General features: G+C 43.3%; 1 protein-coding gene across 1 annotated transcript in view; it reads right to left on the reverse strand.

The window, feature by feature from the left end:
• FANCM (FA complementation group M) overlaps nt 1-14,960 on the reverse strand; it is a 154,098-nt gene that overhangs the window by 32,266 nt on the left and 106,872 nt on the right. Inside the window, 2 exon segments of the mRNA XM_048853667.2 lie at nt 11,002-11,154; nt 12,139-12,296. Coding sequence (XP_048709624.2) covers nt 11,002-11,154; nt 12,139-12,296 — 311 coding nt within the window.

A 14,960-nucleotide genomic window follows, 5' to 3' on the forward strand; every position in this document is an offset into this window, starting at 1 on the left:
TACCTGGCTTGAGAAGACGGTCAATGCTTCTCAGAAAGGGCAGGTTGCCTATTGCTTTGAAAGAAACATTAGTCTGGTTTTTGCTCAAAAAATCATTGCTTGATACTGACTGTTTAGTTAAATTTCAGCCACCATCGCATCTTCCCTTTTTGGGTAAGTGTGACCTTCCCCTGGTGTTATGGGGACCGGTGATCTGCTAGGACTCCTTGACTCTGGGAGCCAGCTTTACCCTGCTCTGCAGTGAGACCCCCACTCCTGGGCTGTTCACGCACAGTCTCTGTCATGTAAGCTGCTCCTTGGATTGTGCAACCGAATGACATTAACCAATATCTCTGGTCCCAGAAACAACCCTAGGAACCTCTGTCTTGCAGTGTCCAGTTATGCCTGCTGGACACTGCAAACTTAGATGAGTTCATCAATTTAACAAAGAAATTGATATGTTCCATGCTTGTTATCCCAAGGGGAGTCTCTGACATGCTTCAAACCAAACACACGCTTCAGTGAGCGGCGGGGGACAGCAGAGCAGCAAACAGCAGGAGTTTGCCTGGGATCTGTGTTGGTGAGTATCTGGGTATCTGAGTGTGTGTTTGGTGAGAGGATCGGAGTGTTTGTAGTGAGGGCAGCTTGAAAGTTTGAGCGAGTGCTTGACTGGTTGGCTGAAAAGGGCGGGAGTTGGGAGTGTTTTGTTTCAGGTGAGTCTGGCTGTTTAAAAAAGCCGGCGCTTCGCGAACCAGCTGAGCAGCAGGGGACAGTAGAGCAGCGGGGGACAGCAGGAGTTTGCCTGGGAGTTCGCCTGGGGTGAGCCCACTGAGGCTTACACCCTAACGACTTCTCTGAGTAATTACTGCATCTCCTGAGGAAGCTCATAGTAGGAAGGTAATATGGATGGGGAGTGTTCAACTGTTGTGACCTGCACTGGATGTGCCATGTTTGTCTTTCTTCCAGAGGACAGAAGCAACTTTGTGTGTACAAAGTGCAAGCTGGTCTCCATATTGGAAGAGAAGGTTCAAGGTCTGGAGCAACAGGTATCGACCCTGCGTTGCATAAGAGAAACTGAAGATTTCCTGGACAGACGTCAGGATATGCTTCTACAGGCACAAGGTTCTGAAGATTCAGAGCAGGCTGCACAGCGTGGACAGGAGGACGGTGAAGAAATCTGGTAACATGTGACCTCCAGAAGAAGAAGGGGGAACGTCCATGTACCAGCTACGCGGATACAGGTAAGTAACCGTTTTCATGTTCTCTCCACAGGCACCATTGTGGGGAGTGGTCCAGATGATACGTCTGGGGGAAGGAAGCAAAAGGAGACTCCACCAGTTGAAAGGCATGAGATGCACCGTCCTAAGGTTGGGGGTTCCACGACCACCACTCCCAAGAGAAGGAGGCGGGTGGTGGTCGGGGACTCTCTCCTCAGGGGGATTGAGTCCTGTATCTGCCACCCTGACTGGGAAAACAGAGAAGTCTGCTGCTTGCCAGGGGCTAAGATTTGCGATGTGACGGAGAGTCTGCTGAGACTCATCAAGCCCTCGGACCGCTACCCCTTCCTGCTTTTCCACGTGGGCACCAATGATACTGTCAAGAATGACCTTGAGTGGATCACTGCAGACTACGTGGCTCTGGGAAGCAGGATAAAGGAGTATGAGGTGCAAGTGGTGTTCTCGTCCATCATAGAATCATAGAATATAAGGGTTGGAAGGGACCCCAGAAGGTCATCTAGTCCAACCCCCTGCTCGAAGCAGGACCAATTCCCAGTTAAATCATCCCAGCCAGGGCTTTGTCAAGCCTGACCTTAAAAACCTCTAAGGAAGGAGATTCTACCACCTCCCTAGGTAACGCATTCCAGTGTCTCACCACCCTCTTAGTGAAAAAGTTTTTCCTAATATCCAATCTAAACCTCCCCCACTGCAGCTTGAGACCATTACTCCTCGTTCTGTCATCTGCTACCATTGAGAACAGTCTAGAGCCATCCTCTTTGGAACCCCCTTTCAGGTAGTTGAAAGCAGCTATCAAATCCCCCCTCATTCTTCTCTTCTGCAGGCTAAACAATCCCAGCTCCCTCAGCCTCTCCTCATAACTCATGTGTTCCAGACCCCTAATCATTTTGGTTGCCCTTCGCTGGACTCTCTCCAATTTATCCACATCCTTCTTGAAGTGTGGGGCCCAAAACTGGACACAGTACTCCAGATGAGGCCTCACCAATGTCGAATAGAGGGGAACGATCACGTCCCTCGATCTGCTGGCTATGCCCCTACTTATACATCCCAAAATGCCATTGGCCTTCTTGGCAACAAGGGCACACTGCTGACTCATATCCAGCTTCTCGTCCACTGTCACCCCTAGGTCCTTTTCCGCAGAACTGCTGCCTAGCCATTCGGTCCCTAGTCTGTAGCTGTGCATTGGGTTCTTCCGTCCTAAGTGCAGGACCCTGCACTTATCCTTATTGAACCTCATCAGATTTCTTTTGGCCCAATCCTCCAATTTGTCTAGGTCCTTCTGTATCCTATCCCTCCCCTCCAGCGTATCTACCACTCCTCCCAGTTTAGTATCATCCGCAAATTTGCTGAGAGTGCAATCCACACCATCCTCCAGATCATTTATGAAGATATTGAACAAAACCGGCCCCAGGACCGACCCTTGGGGCACTCCACTTGATACCGGCTGCCAACTAGACATGGAGCCATTGATAACTACCCGTTGAGCCCGACAATCTAGCCAGCTTTCTACCCACCTTGTAGTGCATTCATCCAGCCCATACTTCCTTAACTTGCTGACAAGAATACTGTGGGAGACCGTGTCAAAAGCTTTGCTAAAGTCAAGAAACATCCTCCCCGTGGAAGGAAAAGGCCGGGGTAGGGATCGTCGAATCTTGGAAGTCAATGAATGGCTACGCAGGTGGTGTCAGAGAGAAGGCTTTGGATTCTTCGACCATGGGATGGTGTTCCAAGAAGGAGGAGTGCTAGGCAGAGACAGGCTCCACTTAACGAAGAGAAGGAAGAGCATCTTCGCGAGCAGGCTGGCTAACCTAGTGAGGAGGGCTTTAAACTAGGTTCACCGGGGGAAGGAGACCAAAGCCCTGAGGTAAGTGAGGAAGTGGGATACCGGGAGGAAGCACGAGCAGGAGCATGTGAGAGGGGAGGGCTCCTGCCTCATACTGAGAACAAGGGGCGATCGGCGGGTTATCTCAAATGCCTATATACAAATGCACAAAGCCTGGGAAACAAGCGGGAGAACTGGAGGTCCTGGCAAAGTCAGGGAATTATGATGTGATTGGAATAACAGAGACTTGGTGGGATAACTCGCATGACTGGAGTACTGTCATGGATGGATATAAACTGTTCAGGAAGGACAGGGAGGCCAGAAAAGGTGGGGGAGTTGCACTGTATGTAAGGGAGCAGTATGACTGCTCAGAGCTCAAGTATGAAACTGCAGAAAAACCTGAGAGTCTCTGGATTAAGTTTAGAAGCCTGAGCAACAAGGGTGATGTCGTGGTGGGAGTCTGCTATAGACCACCGGACCAGGGGGATGAGGTGGACGAGGCTTTCTTCCGGCAAGTCGCAGAAGCTATTAGATCGCACGCCCTGGTTCTCATGGGCGACTTCAATCATCCTGATATCTGCTGGGAGAGAACTACAGCGGTGCACAGACAATCCAGGAAGTTTTTGGAAAATGTAGGGGACAATTTCCTGGTGCAAGTGCTGGAGGAACCAACTAGGGGCGGAGCTCTTCTTGACCTGCTGCTCACAAACCGGGAAGAATTAGTAGGGGAAGCAAAAGTGGATGGGAACCTGGGAGGCAGTGACCATGAGATGGTCAAGTTCAGGATCCTGATACAAGGGAGAAAGGAAAACAGCAGAATACGGACCCTGGACTTCAGAAAAGCAGACTTTGACTACCTCAGGGAACTGATGGGCAGGATCCCCTGGGAGAATAACATGAGTGGGAAAGGAGTCCAGGAGAGCTGGCTGTATTTTAAAGAATTCTTATTGAGGTTACAGGGACAAACCATCCCGACGTGTAGAAAGAATAGTAAATATGGCAGGCGACCAGCTTGGCTTAACAGTGAAATCCTTGCTGATCTTAAACACAAAAAAGAGGCTTACAAGAAGTGAAAGAATGGACAAATGACCAGGGATAATATATAAATATTGCTCGGGCATGTAGGAATGGAATCAGGAAGGCTAAATCACACCTGGAGTTGCAGCTAGTGACGGATGTTAAGAGTAACAAGAAGGGTTTCTTCAGGTATGTTGGCAATAAGAAGAAAGCCAAAGAAAGTGTGGGCCCCTTACTAAATGAGGGAGGCAACCTAGTGACAGAGGATGTGGAAAAAGCTAATGCACTCAATGCTTTCTTTGCCTCTGTATTCACGAACAAGGTCAGCTCCCAGACTACTGCACAGGGCAGCACAGCATGGGGAGGAGGTGGCCAGCCCTCTGTGAAGGAAGAAGTGGTTCGGGACTATTTAGAAAAACTGGTCGTACACAAGTCCATGGGGCCGGATGCATTGCATCCGAGAGTGCTAAAGGAATTGGCGGATGTGATTGCAGAGCCACTGGCCATTATCTTTGAAAACTCATGGCGATCGGGGGAAGTCCCAGAAGACTGGAAAAAGGCTAATGTAGTGCCCATCTTTAAAAAAGGGAAGAAGGATGATCCTGGAACTACAGGCCAGTCAGCCTCACCTCAGTCCCCGGAAAAATCATGGAGCATGTCCTCAAGGAATCAATTATGAAGCACTTAGACGAGAGGAAAGTGATCAGGAAAGAGTTAGCAAGGATTCACCAAGGGAAAGTCATGCATGACTAATCTAATTGCCTTTTATGATGAGATAACTGGTTCTGTGGATGAAGGGAAAGCAGCGGACGTGTTATTCCTCGACTTTAGCAAAGCTTTTGACACAGTCTCCCACAGTATTCTTGTCAGCAAGTTAAAGAAGTATGGGCTCGATGGATGCACTGCAAGGTGGGTAGAAAGTTGGCTAGATTGTCGGGCTCAACGGATAGTGATCAATGGCTCCATGTCTAGTTGGCAGAAGGTATCTGGAGGAGTGCCCCAAGGGTCGGTCCTGGGGCCGGGTTTGTTCAATATCTTCATTAATGATCTGGAGGATGGTGTGGATTGCACTCTCAGCAAGTTTGTGGATGACACTAAACTGGGGGAGTGGTAGATACATTGAAGGGTAGGGATAGGAGACAGAGGGACCTAGACAAATTGGAGGACTGGGCCAAAAGAAATCTGATGAGGTTCAACAAGGATAAGTGCAGAATCCTGCACTTAGGACGGAAGAATCCAGTGCACCGCTACAGAGTACGGACCGAATGGCTCAGCAGCAGTTCTGCAGAGAAGGACCTAGGGGTGACAGTGGACGAGAAGCTGGATATGAGTCGACAGTGTGCCCTTGTTGCCAAGAAGGCCAATGGCATTTTGGGGTGTATAAGTAGGGGCATTGCCAGCAGATTGAGGGATGTGATCAGTAGTGCCAATCTTTAAAAAAGGGAAGAAGGAGGATCCTGGGAACTACAGGCCAGTCAGCCTCACTTCAGTCCCTGGAAAAATCATGGAGCAGGTCCTCAAAGAATCAATCCTGAAGCACTTGCATGAGAGGAAAGTGATCAGGAACAGTCAGCATGGATTCACCAAGGGAAGGTCATGCCTGACTAATCTAATCGCCTTCTATGATGAGATTACTGGTTCTGTGGATGAAGGGAAAGCAGTGGATGTATTGTTTCTTGACTTTAGCAAAGCTTTTGACACGGTCTCCCACAGTATTCTTGTCAGCAAGTTAAGGAAGTATGGGCTGGATGAATGCACTACAAGGTGGGTAGAAAGCTGGCTAGATTGTCGGGCTCAACGGGTAGTTATCAATGGCTCCATGTCTAGTTGGCAGCCGGTATCAAGTGGAGTGCCCCAAGGGTCGGTCCTGGGGCCGGTTTTGTTCAATATCTTCATAAATGATCTGGAGGATGGTGTGGATTGCACTCTCAGCAAATTTGCGGATGATACTAAACTGGGAGGAGTGGTAGATACGCTGGAGGGGAGGGATAGGATACAGAAGGACCTAGACAAATTGGAGGATTGGGCCAAAAGAAATCTGATGAGGTTCAATAAGGATAAGTGCAGGGTCCTGCACTTAGGACGGAAGAACCCAATGCACAGCTACAGACTAGGGACCGAATGGCTAGGCAGCAGTTCTGCGGAAAAGGACCTAGGGGTGACAGTGGACGAGAAGCTGGATATGAGTCAGCAGTGTGCCCTTGTTGCCAAGAAGGCCAATGGCATTTTGGGATGTATAAGTAGGGGCATAGCCAGCAGATCGACGGACGTGATCGTTCCCCTCTATTCGACATTGGTGAGGCCTCATCTGGAGTACTGTGTCCAGTTTTGGGCCCCACACTTCAAGAAGGATGTGGATAAATTGGAGAGAGTCCAGCGAAGGGCAACCAAAATGATTAGGGGTCTGGAACACATGAGTTATGAGGAGAGGCTGAGGGAGCTGGGATTGTTTAGCCTGCAGAAGAGAAGAATGAGGGGGGATTTGATAGCTGCTTTCAACTACCTGAAAGGGGGTTCCAAAGAGGATGGCTCTAGACTGTTCTCAATGGTAGCAGATGACAGAACGAGGAGTAATGGTCTCAAGCTGCAGTGGGGGAGGTTTAGATTGGATATTAGGAAAAACTTTTTCACTAAGAGGGTGGTGAAACACTGGAATGCGTTACCTAGGGAGGTGGTAGAATCTCCTTCCTTAGAGGTTTTTAAGGTCAGGCTTGACAAAGCCCTGGCTGGGATGATTTAGTTGGGATTGGTCCTGCTCTGGGCAGGGGGTTGGACTAGATGGCCTCCAGAGGTCCCTTCCAACTCTGTTATTCTATGATTCAGGTAGAATCAACCAACAGATTTATTAACTACAAAGATAGATTTCAAGTGATTATAAGTCAAAGCATAACAAGTCAGATTTAGTCAAATGAAATAAAAGCAAAACGCATTCTAAGCTGATCTTAACACTTCCAGTGCTCTTACAAACTTAGATGCTTCTCACCACAGCCTGGCTGGTTGCCTTCAGCCGGGCTCTCCCCTTTAATCAGCGCTTCAGTCGCTTGGTGGTGATGTCTGTAGATGGAGGTGGAAGAGATGAAGAGCATGACAAACGTCTCTCCCTTTTATCATGTCCTTTCTTCCCTCTTGGCTTTGCCCCCCCCCCCCCCTTCAGAGTCAGGTGAGCATTACCTCATCACAGTCCCAAACTGACCAAAGGAAGGGGGTGACTCACTCCAGAGTCCAACAGATCCTTTGTTGTTGCCTAGGCCAGTGTCCTTTATTCCTGTGAGGCTGGGTTTGTCCCATACATGCCTTGAGATGAGGTGTGAACTTCCTCTCTGCTCTTGGAGAGTTTTCTCCTGGGCTTGCTTTAAGCCACAAGGACACATTTTCAGCCTCATAACTATATACATGAAATTACAACCTATAACATTATTGTAACAACAATTATTATAACATCACTATAACAACAATGCTCAGTGCATCATGAGCCTTCCGAAGACACCCGACATGACAAACTTTGCACTGGATATCACAATATCACACAATCATTTTACAAGGATGAACATGGGGGTTCCCCCGAGGTACAGAGCATCACAGTAAGACTGTGGAGAAGGTTGTAGCGAGATGCCTTTGATCTTCTTGATCCTCGTCAATCAAGATACGGATCTGGCTTTGGCACAAAGATTGCACTGGTCAACAATCTCCTCCTGACGGTGGATGACTAGGTGGTCCATGTCAGTATTAGATTAATCAGCTACTTTCAATACTGTTTATCGTAAGATATTGCTGACTTACTTGAGGACTTTGGCAGGAACAGACTGGGCTGCCTTTAATTGGCTTCATTTTTTTCTCTCAGAGATCTCGATGGATAGTTGTGATTGCTCTTCTTCCTAAAGAACTCCGATGCAGGGTGCTGCAAGATGTCATTCTGTAACCCCTCCTGTTCATGCTTAAGGTGATGATGGTGGGAACCAACCTCAGGAAATGGTATGGGCAATATCAACTCCTGTGATGAGGGAGTGAATCTACCATTTGTTACTAGGTTTTGCAACTTAGGGTGATTCCAGGCCTTCTGCTGCTGTTAAGCAAATTAAATTATAGCTGTGATCTAGCCAGCTTTTAACCACCTGTGTCTGGTTAGAAGGTTGCAATCCTTCCTTTCAGATTCAAACCTTGCCATAGTTATGCATGCCTTTGTTACCTCAAGATTGGACTATTCCAATGTGCTATACATGGGGCTACTCCTTACAGTTAAACTGGAGATTAAAGTTGGTGCAGAACACAGTGGCATGGTTACTGAGTGGGCATCTCACTGCCCGCATGTAACACCAGCGCTTCAGGCTCTGCGCTGGCTGCCTATTGGTCTCTAAGTGAAGTTTAAGGTGTTGGCTACAACCTTTAAATAGGTTTCAGAGTAACAGCCGTGTTAGTCTGTATTCGCAAAAAGAAAAGGAGTACTTGTGGCACCTTAGAGACTAACCAATTTATTTGAGCATGAGCTTTCGTGAGCTACAGCTCACTTCATCGGATGCATACCGTGGAAGTGAGCTGTAGCTCACGAAAGCTCATGCTCAAATAAATTGGTTAGTCTCTAAGGTGCCACAAGTACTCCTTTTCTTTTTGCGAACCTTTAAATAGAATCCCATGAAATTCTTTTTCTATTATAATCTTTCATTTTATTTTTAGGGAATTTCTTGTCATTTCATTTTATCCCACTGGGATGACAGAGGGGTGGCCAAGTCAAACCGGAGCAGTGCTCCAACCCTGTGCACCAGATTTCAATGCCACTCACTAAAGTTCAGCCACCCTGCCAGGTTGGAAAGGCAGCCCAGTCAAACCTGAGCAGTGTTTCATTCTATTTCAGGTCATACTTAAAAAAAAAAAAAAAAAAAAAGTATTATTTCATGTTTTTTCATATTTGCGAAAAACACGAGAGGCTCTACCTATGAAGTCTTAACTGGTCTAGGTCCAGCCTAGCTGAGGGACTGACTCTCTCCCTGAGCCACCCTGGTCAAAAGAGTGGGCTGCTGAAAGACCGCTCTCTGTGAAGACCCCAAGATTCTGGGACTTGCTTCCCTGCTTCATCTGAAATGGCCTGCATCCAGTGACCTTCCAGGCATGTAGCAAAAAACATTGATTTGAAAGGGTTGTGGGTGTGCTTCTTAGATGATGGCTGGCAGAGTTCTTGTTTGAATTATTTTATTGCTGCTGGGTTTTTGTTGCAATACTCATGAATTAGGGCACCTACAGTACTGCATAAGCATATTTTGTATTTAAATAAAATAAATAGGAAATTAAATCCTCACAAATACTCAAAATGCCACAATCAAAATGTACAGTCATGATTACACACTAGAACAGCATTTATAAAATCTTCTACACCATGGCAAAGGATGGGGGTCAAACAAGGACTACCTTATGAGCCTTCTCCCACTTAACAATAAGTTCATGAATCCAGATTGAGAACCCATGCTCTAGAAGGGCTTAAGACTTCTACTGTTCTGGGCTGAAATGGAGAAGATAAAGCTGTCCCTAAAATGTCTATTTATAATTTACCATTAACTCACTTTCCTGGCAAGAAATGCAACTGCAATGTCTCTATTCTTTCCCAGTGATTAACCATGGCTGTTCAAGAAACTTTGGCAGCTAAGCAACAGATTCTGATGACCTAGAAAACTTCAGCACACCGAAGAGCCACATTTACGGATTATGCTGAAGCTAAACTGGAGGAAAATGCAGAATAATGTCCAATTAAAATCTTCAAACTTTGTTAATACATCTATCTGTACATAATCTCACCTACAAATGCATTTTACTATAAACACCTAAATGCCACCAATCAATGACAATCTAAGGAAATCGATAATATTCCCAACTTAATTTTCCTCCCTGTATATTTGATTGGTGTACTCTTGAATCTCCTTCCTTAGAAGTTTTTAAGGTCAGGCTGACAAAGCCCTGGCTAGGATGATTTATTTGGGGATCGGTCCTGCTTTAAGCAGGGGGTTGAACTAGATGATCTCCTGAGGTCCCTTCCAACCCTGATATTCTGTGATTCTATGACCTTGCTCTTACCTTTTAGAACCCAACAGAGAAGGTTCTGGCTTTCTTTTAGTATTTTATACTGTGATAATTAGAGCATTTTTTGTGAGATATTACTGAAGTATATTTTCAGTGCTTATATGGGATATGTGAAAATGATGAATTTGTGTAACTGCATTTAATACATGCAAGTGATACGCAAGTACTTCTAAACTTTTAATGTTTTTGGAAGATTGGTAGTGTCCCTTTTTGCGATTTTGTTATGATGTTGCTTCCTTGGTATGTGTTTAGTTCTCTTATTGTGGGTTTTCTGAAAAGTGATATCTGGATACAAATAATTATTAAAACTAGAATAAATTTATGTCATAACATTCTGCAGAAGAAAACAAACACTTACCTTTTATACAACAGTTTAATAGCACAGTATAAACTTTTGAAAATAAAAGACTGCAAGTGAGGGATATTTTAAGATGTTCAGTTTTGTGAATATTTGCTTAGCCACTACGCCGTCTTTAAAAACTACATACATTTTTTCCTCCTTTCATCTTGACTGACAAAGATACAGAGACTAAACCACTATTTGGGCTTGTCTACGTGCAGAAAAGGTTGTGAAAAGCTAATGTGGAATAGCTATCACTCAGTATTAACCTAAACTGCTACTGCGGTTTAGATTAACCCACTTTTTAATCTAAATTGCAAAAAGGTACTCAGTGTGGAATAAGAGTGCCTACACAAGGAATTATTGTGGAACAGCTAATTGCGCATTAAATTTACACCCTAGCTATTTCATACTCACCTCCCTGTGAATTTTTGTGTAGATAAGCCCTTAAACATATTTGAATTTGCTTTTTTTATTATTATGCAGTTGATGCATATCTATACTTGCATACATAGTCAAACATAGTAATTCAAAGAACCTACCTCTTCATGTCTCATCAGTTCTATCATTTCCATAACTCTAATAAAATGGTAGCAACGATCCGAGTGGTCAACCAGATAGGTAGGAAAGGGACGATTCTGCCAAAGTCTCCACTCAGATAGGGAAAGTTCATGAGCTCCTTCCACTCGAGATGCCTGCAGTTTCAAATAAATATTAACACGAAGATTTCAATCAGGCAATTGGTTCACAAAACAGAGTCCCAGTTCTCTATAGAAACAACCCTCAAATGTCCTGAACAAAAGAGAAGGCCTATAAGGCCTTATTGTTATGAGGGGGATATGTCTGTTTTAATAAAAGGAAATATTCTCTGTTTTCAGTCTGAACTATGTATTCTGTACTACTTTCCAAGTAACCAAAAGAAACTTCCAACTATTGCCATTTCTCATGCACAAAGCATGCGGATCTAAAATATGTGAGTGATAGATGGGGATCCCTATTTATTCTTTTGCATCAAGAAAGAGCCCATTGAGTGGGAGTCTTGGCTTCTCTAAGTTAACAGAGGGATTTCAAAATACCCATAATTACTGATCATCATCACTGAGGATATAGTTTCCTTTTTAAACAAGAAATAAGTTTATACAAGTTGTTTGTATCCAACAGAAATAAGTTTCCTATGCCTATAATAGCAGCAGGAGACATGACAATATTCTACAAATATTTTAATTGACAGGAAGTAGGTCTCAGATATTAGAAAAAGCTCACATGCTGAACAATCTCTGATTACAATTCCCTGGTTCTTTCTCATATAGATATCAGAATGTCCTTACATTGTATTTTTTAGATAGCCTTCCTTAGAATCTTTTTCATTAATTTGATTCACTACCCAGAAGTCTTTGGGATTATTTTCCCTGTCAAAGGATTTCTTTGAATTGTTCTCAACTATATGAAGAAGAATCTTGGTCTGGGAAACTCATTAGGTAATATTCTGTCAGCATCTGGCATCCCCACAGCAGAAGTAGTTCAGATTTCTCTACAATATTACAATAACTTCTGATAATTTTACACTGTAGATCAATTCTAATATTAAGGAAAAACACGTCCAAAAATCAATGGCAGAGATTCACTTCTGTAATTTCTTCTGGGTCTTCTAGTGACATTACACTTAAGTTTGAACTTACTGCTATTTCCTCCATATTTTCTAAAGTTTCAAAGTGACTTTGAGACAATATTGGTTCTTTGACTCCATCACTTTCTTTTAGTTTGTATAAGCTGTTCCATACTTCAAATTCCTCTGATGTTAGGAACCAATTTTCACGAGAGTCTGTTTGCTTTGTGCCTGCAAATGGTTAAAATGAAAACATCTTTGGAAAAATAAATCTATGTAACAAAGAAAAAGACAGTGATTAATTAGGACCTCATATGATACTAGCCACAGGAAAACAAATTCGCACTGCCACATTGGTAATTAAATATTAACCTTTTCAGTCCTATTTTTCTTGTATATTAAATTTATTTGCATTATTAACTTTTCTCCCAGAATCTTTATGATATCAGCAAAGAGTGTGTTTGAATTTGAAGGCCAGAGTGTTGGCTTTTAACCTGTGAGTGACCTATATTCATGTGACCAAATATTGAGCTATACTTTATTATGGCTGGCACCTCCACATATGTGGGGAAACATATCCTCCACTTGCTAGAGGATTCCCTGCTCCTTGAAGTCTTTAAACCATGATTTGAGGACTTCAATAGCTCAGACATAGGTGAGAGGTTTATTGCAGGAGTGGGTGGGTGAGATTCTGTGGCCTGCGTTGTGCAGGAGGTCAGACTAGATGATCATAATGGTCCCTTCTGACCTTAATATCTATGAATCTATCTATATGTCGAGGAAAAAGACTGAAGTATGGAAATATGGTATAAACACGAGTGGGTGGTTGATGAGGGGTGTCTAAGATTTAGTTATGTTGTTTGATTGATAAGAGGTACTTGTTATTGCAGATGTCTTCTGTAATGGATAAAATAAGGATCCACTGAAAGATGTTTATGTTAACTCCATAAGAACTGGCAGTTGTCACAGCTGTCAGTAATAATGACCAGATTAGAATCCTTTTTAGTTTATCAATCATGCAGCCTGAAGATCTCATAAAGAAAATTCCATCAATATTCGGTAAAAAAAGTCAAAACAGGTCACAATAAAATTAGTCATCAGAAGTATTTTCCTTCCGAAAAGGAATTTCTTTGTCTCAGAGGTTTTGGGAGTTAGATTGGGAATTAACACTGTCACCATTCCACCAAATATGGAGGAAGGGACCAAACTACCTTTTCTTCACCTACATCAAGTGGTGAAGTATGTCTTCTTTCTGTATTCTGGATAGTGCTGTACTAAACACTGATTGTTAATCTTTAATTAAATAATTCTATTTCAGCCTGTTATTTGATCATCTCTAATTGCTACTGAATTCAAACATGCAGCAACACAAACTGAAGTGGACAGGCAGAAGAATCTGTTGTTAGAAGCAAAAAAAAATTCAAATATTCTGTTTTATGGAGGAGCTAGTGGACAGAGGTGTGCGTATACTTGTAAACGAACACTGGCAAGCCCTGCAGGTGGTGATAATTATCACACAGGGCAAACATAGTTCCTCAGTTAATCATGTGTTGCCAAAAGTCTTAGGAGAAAATTGAAAATATCAGATGGAATTATTGGAAAAGCCCTGTTATTGCACTGTATAAACCAGTAAAATCTGTTAAAACCAAACAACTAATTAATCCCTTGACTATTTTGGTCCCCGTTTTACCTATCAAGGGCATGTGGATGGGGAAGAGAGTACACAGGAAAGAACTAGAGCAATCTTTGAGGAGGAGGAAGAGAAAGGAAGCAGAGTACCCAGAATGCTAATTCTTGTCCTCAGTTGACACCTTATGTAGCCAACACCAAACTCCTGAAATGAACACACTGGCATTGGGGGCATCAGAATAATGGAGCGATTCCTCAATTCGCAAGGGGCCTACCTACTGTTCCTAACTTCCTTTCCAGGTGCCTCACTCAGATGCCACAAAAATACATGACTTTCATATCTCAATTCAAAGGCTGGTTCATGACATATGATCATAAGCAAAAATAAACTGTAAAAGTAAGCTGGTTAGATGTAACTTTTATACTTCTATGAAAGGCATATTTGTCCTCAGTACATTACAGTACAGTAGGCATGCTTTTATAAACACATGTAGTCTTTTAGATTATACATGACATCCACCTAAACTGCTTTAAGTGCACAACCACACAACACACATCACAATATTAATAAAAGCACAGAATAATTATTCAAATTTCACTTTATGCTGATACACTAAAAAACTCCCACACCCCAAGAACAAACCAACCCCTCGCACCTCACCTGTGAGAGAAAATGGGTCTTATAGTGGCATCAGACTTGGAAAAAGGAAACTGGACCAAACACAGAAAGCAAAGTTCAGGGTGGAGTGTCTTCCAACAACACCATCCTGCTTCCAATCATACAGTACTAGGATCATTAACGCAAGAGACCCAATTGGAATCAAATTTAAAGGTACAGCATAAAGATCTGCAATATCCAGGGCCCAAACCTACTTGGTTTTAACAGATTTAAAAAAAAAAAAAAAAAAAACTCCAAAAAACCATCCATCCAATTTCACCCATAAACTTAATAGGAGCCAGTGCAGTCTATGGAGCAAAGATTAAATATGTTCCCTGCATAAAACATCTATGTAAACAGGCAGATTCTGTAGAAATTGAAGTTTCTCAGTAGTTTATGCTTTTAAAATACTCAACCATTCATCCCATTGCCTGACACTAACCTTACTTCACCTCTAAACTGCTTAAGATTAATAAAGATCAACGTTTCTTAAAGACACTAACTTAGTGCCAGAAGAAAGCTCTTTATTACTTTGTTACGTTACAATCCATTACATAATAGTACCATGCACCAAGGTTCAGTGTTAGGAGGAGAGAAACAGAAGCACT

The sequence above is a fragment of the Caretta caretta genome, chromosome 6, assembly GCF_965140235.1.
Source record: "Caretta caretta isolate rCarCar2 chromosome 6, rCarCar1.hap1, whole genome shotgun sequence".
Lineage (NCBI taxonomy): Eukaryota > Metazoa > Chordata > Testudines > Cheloniidae > Caretta > Caretta caretta.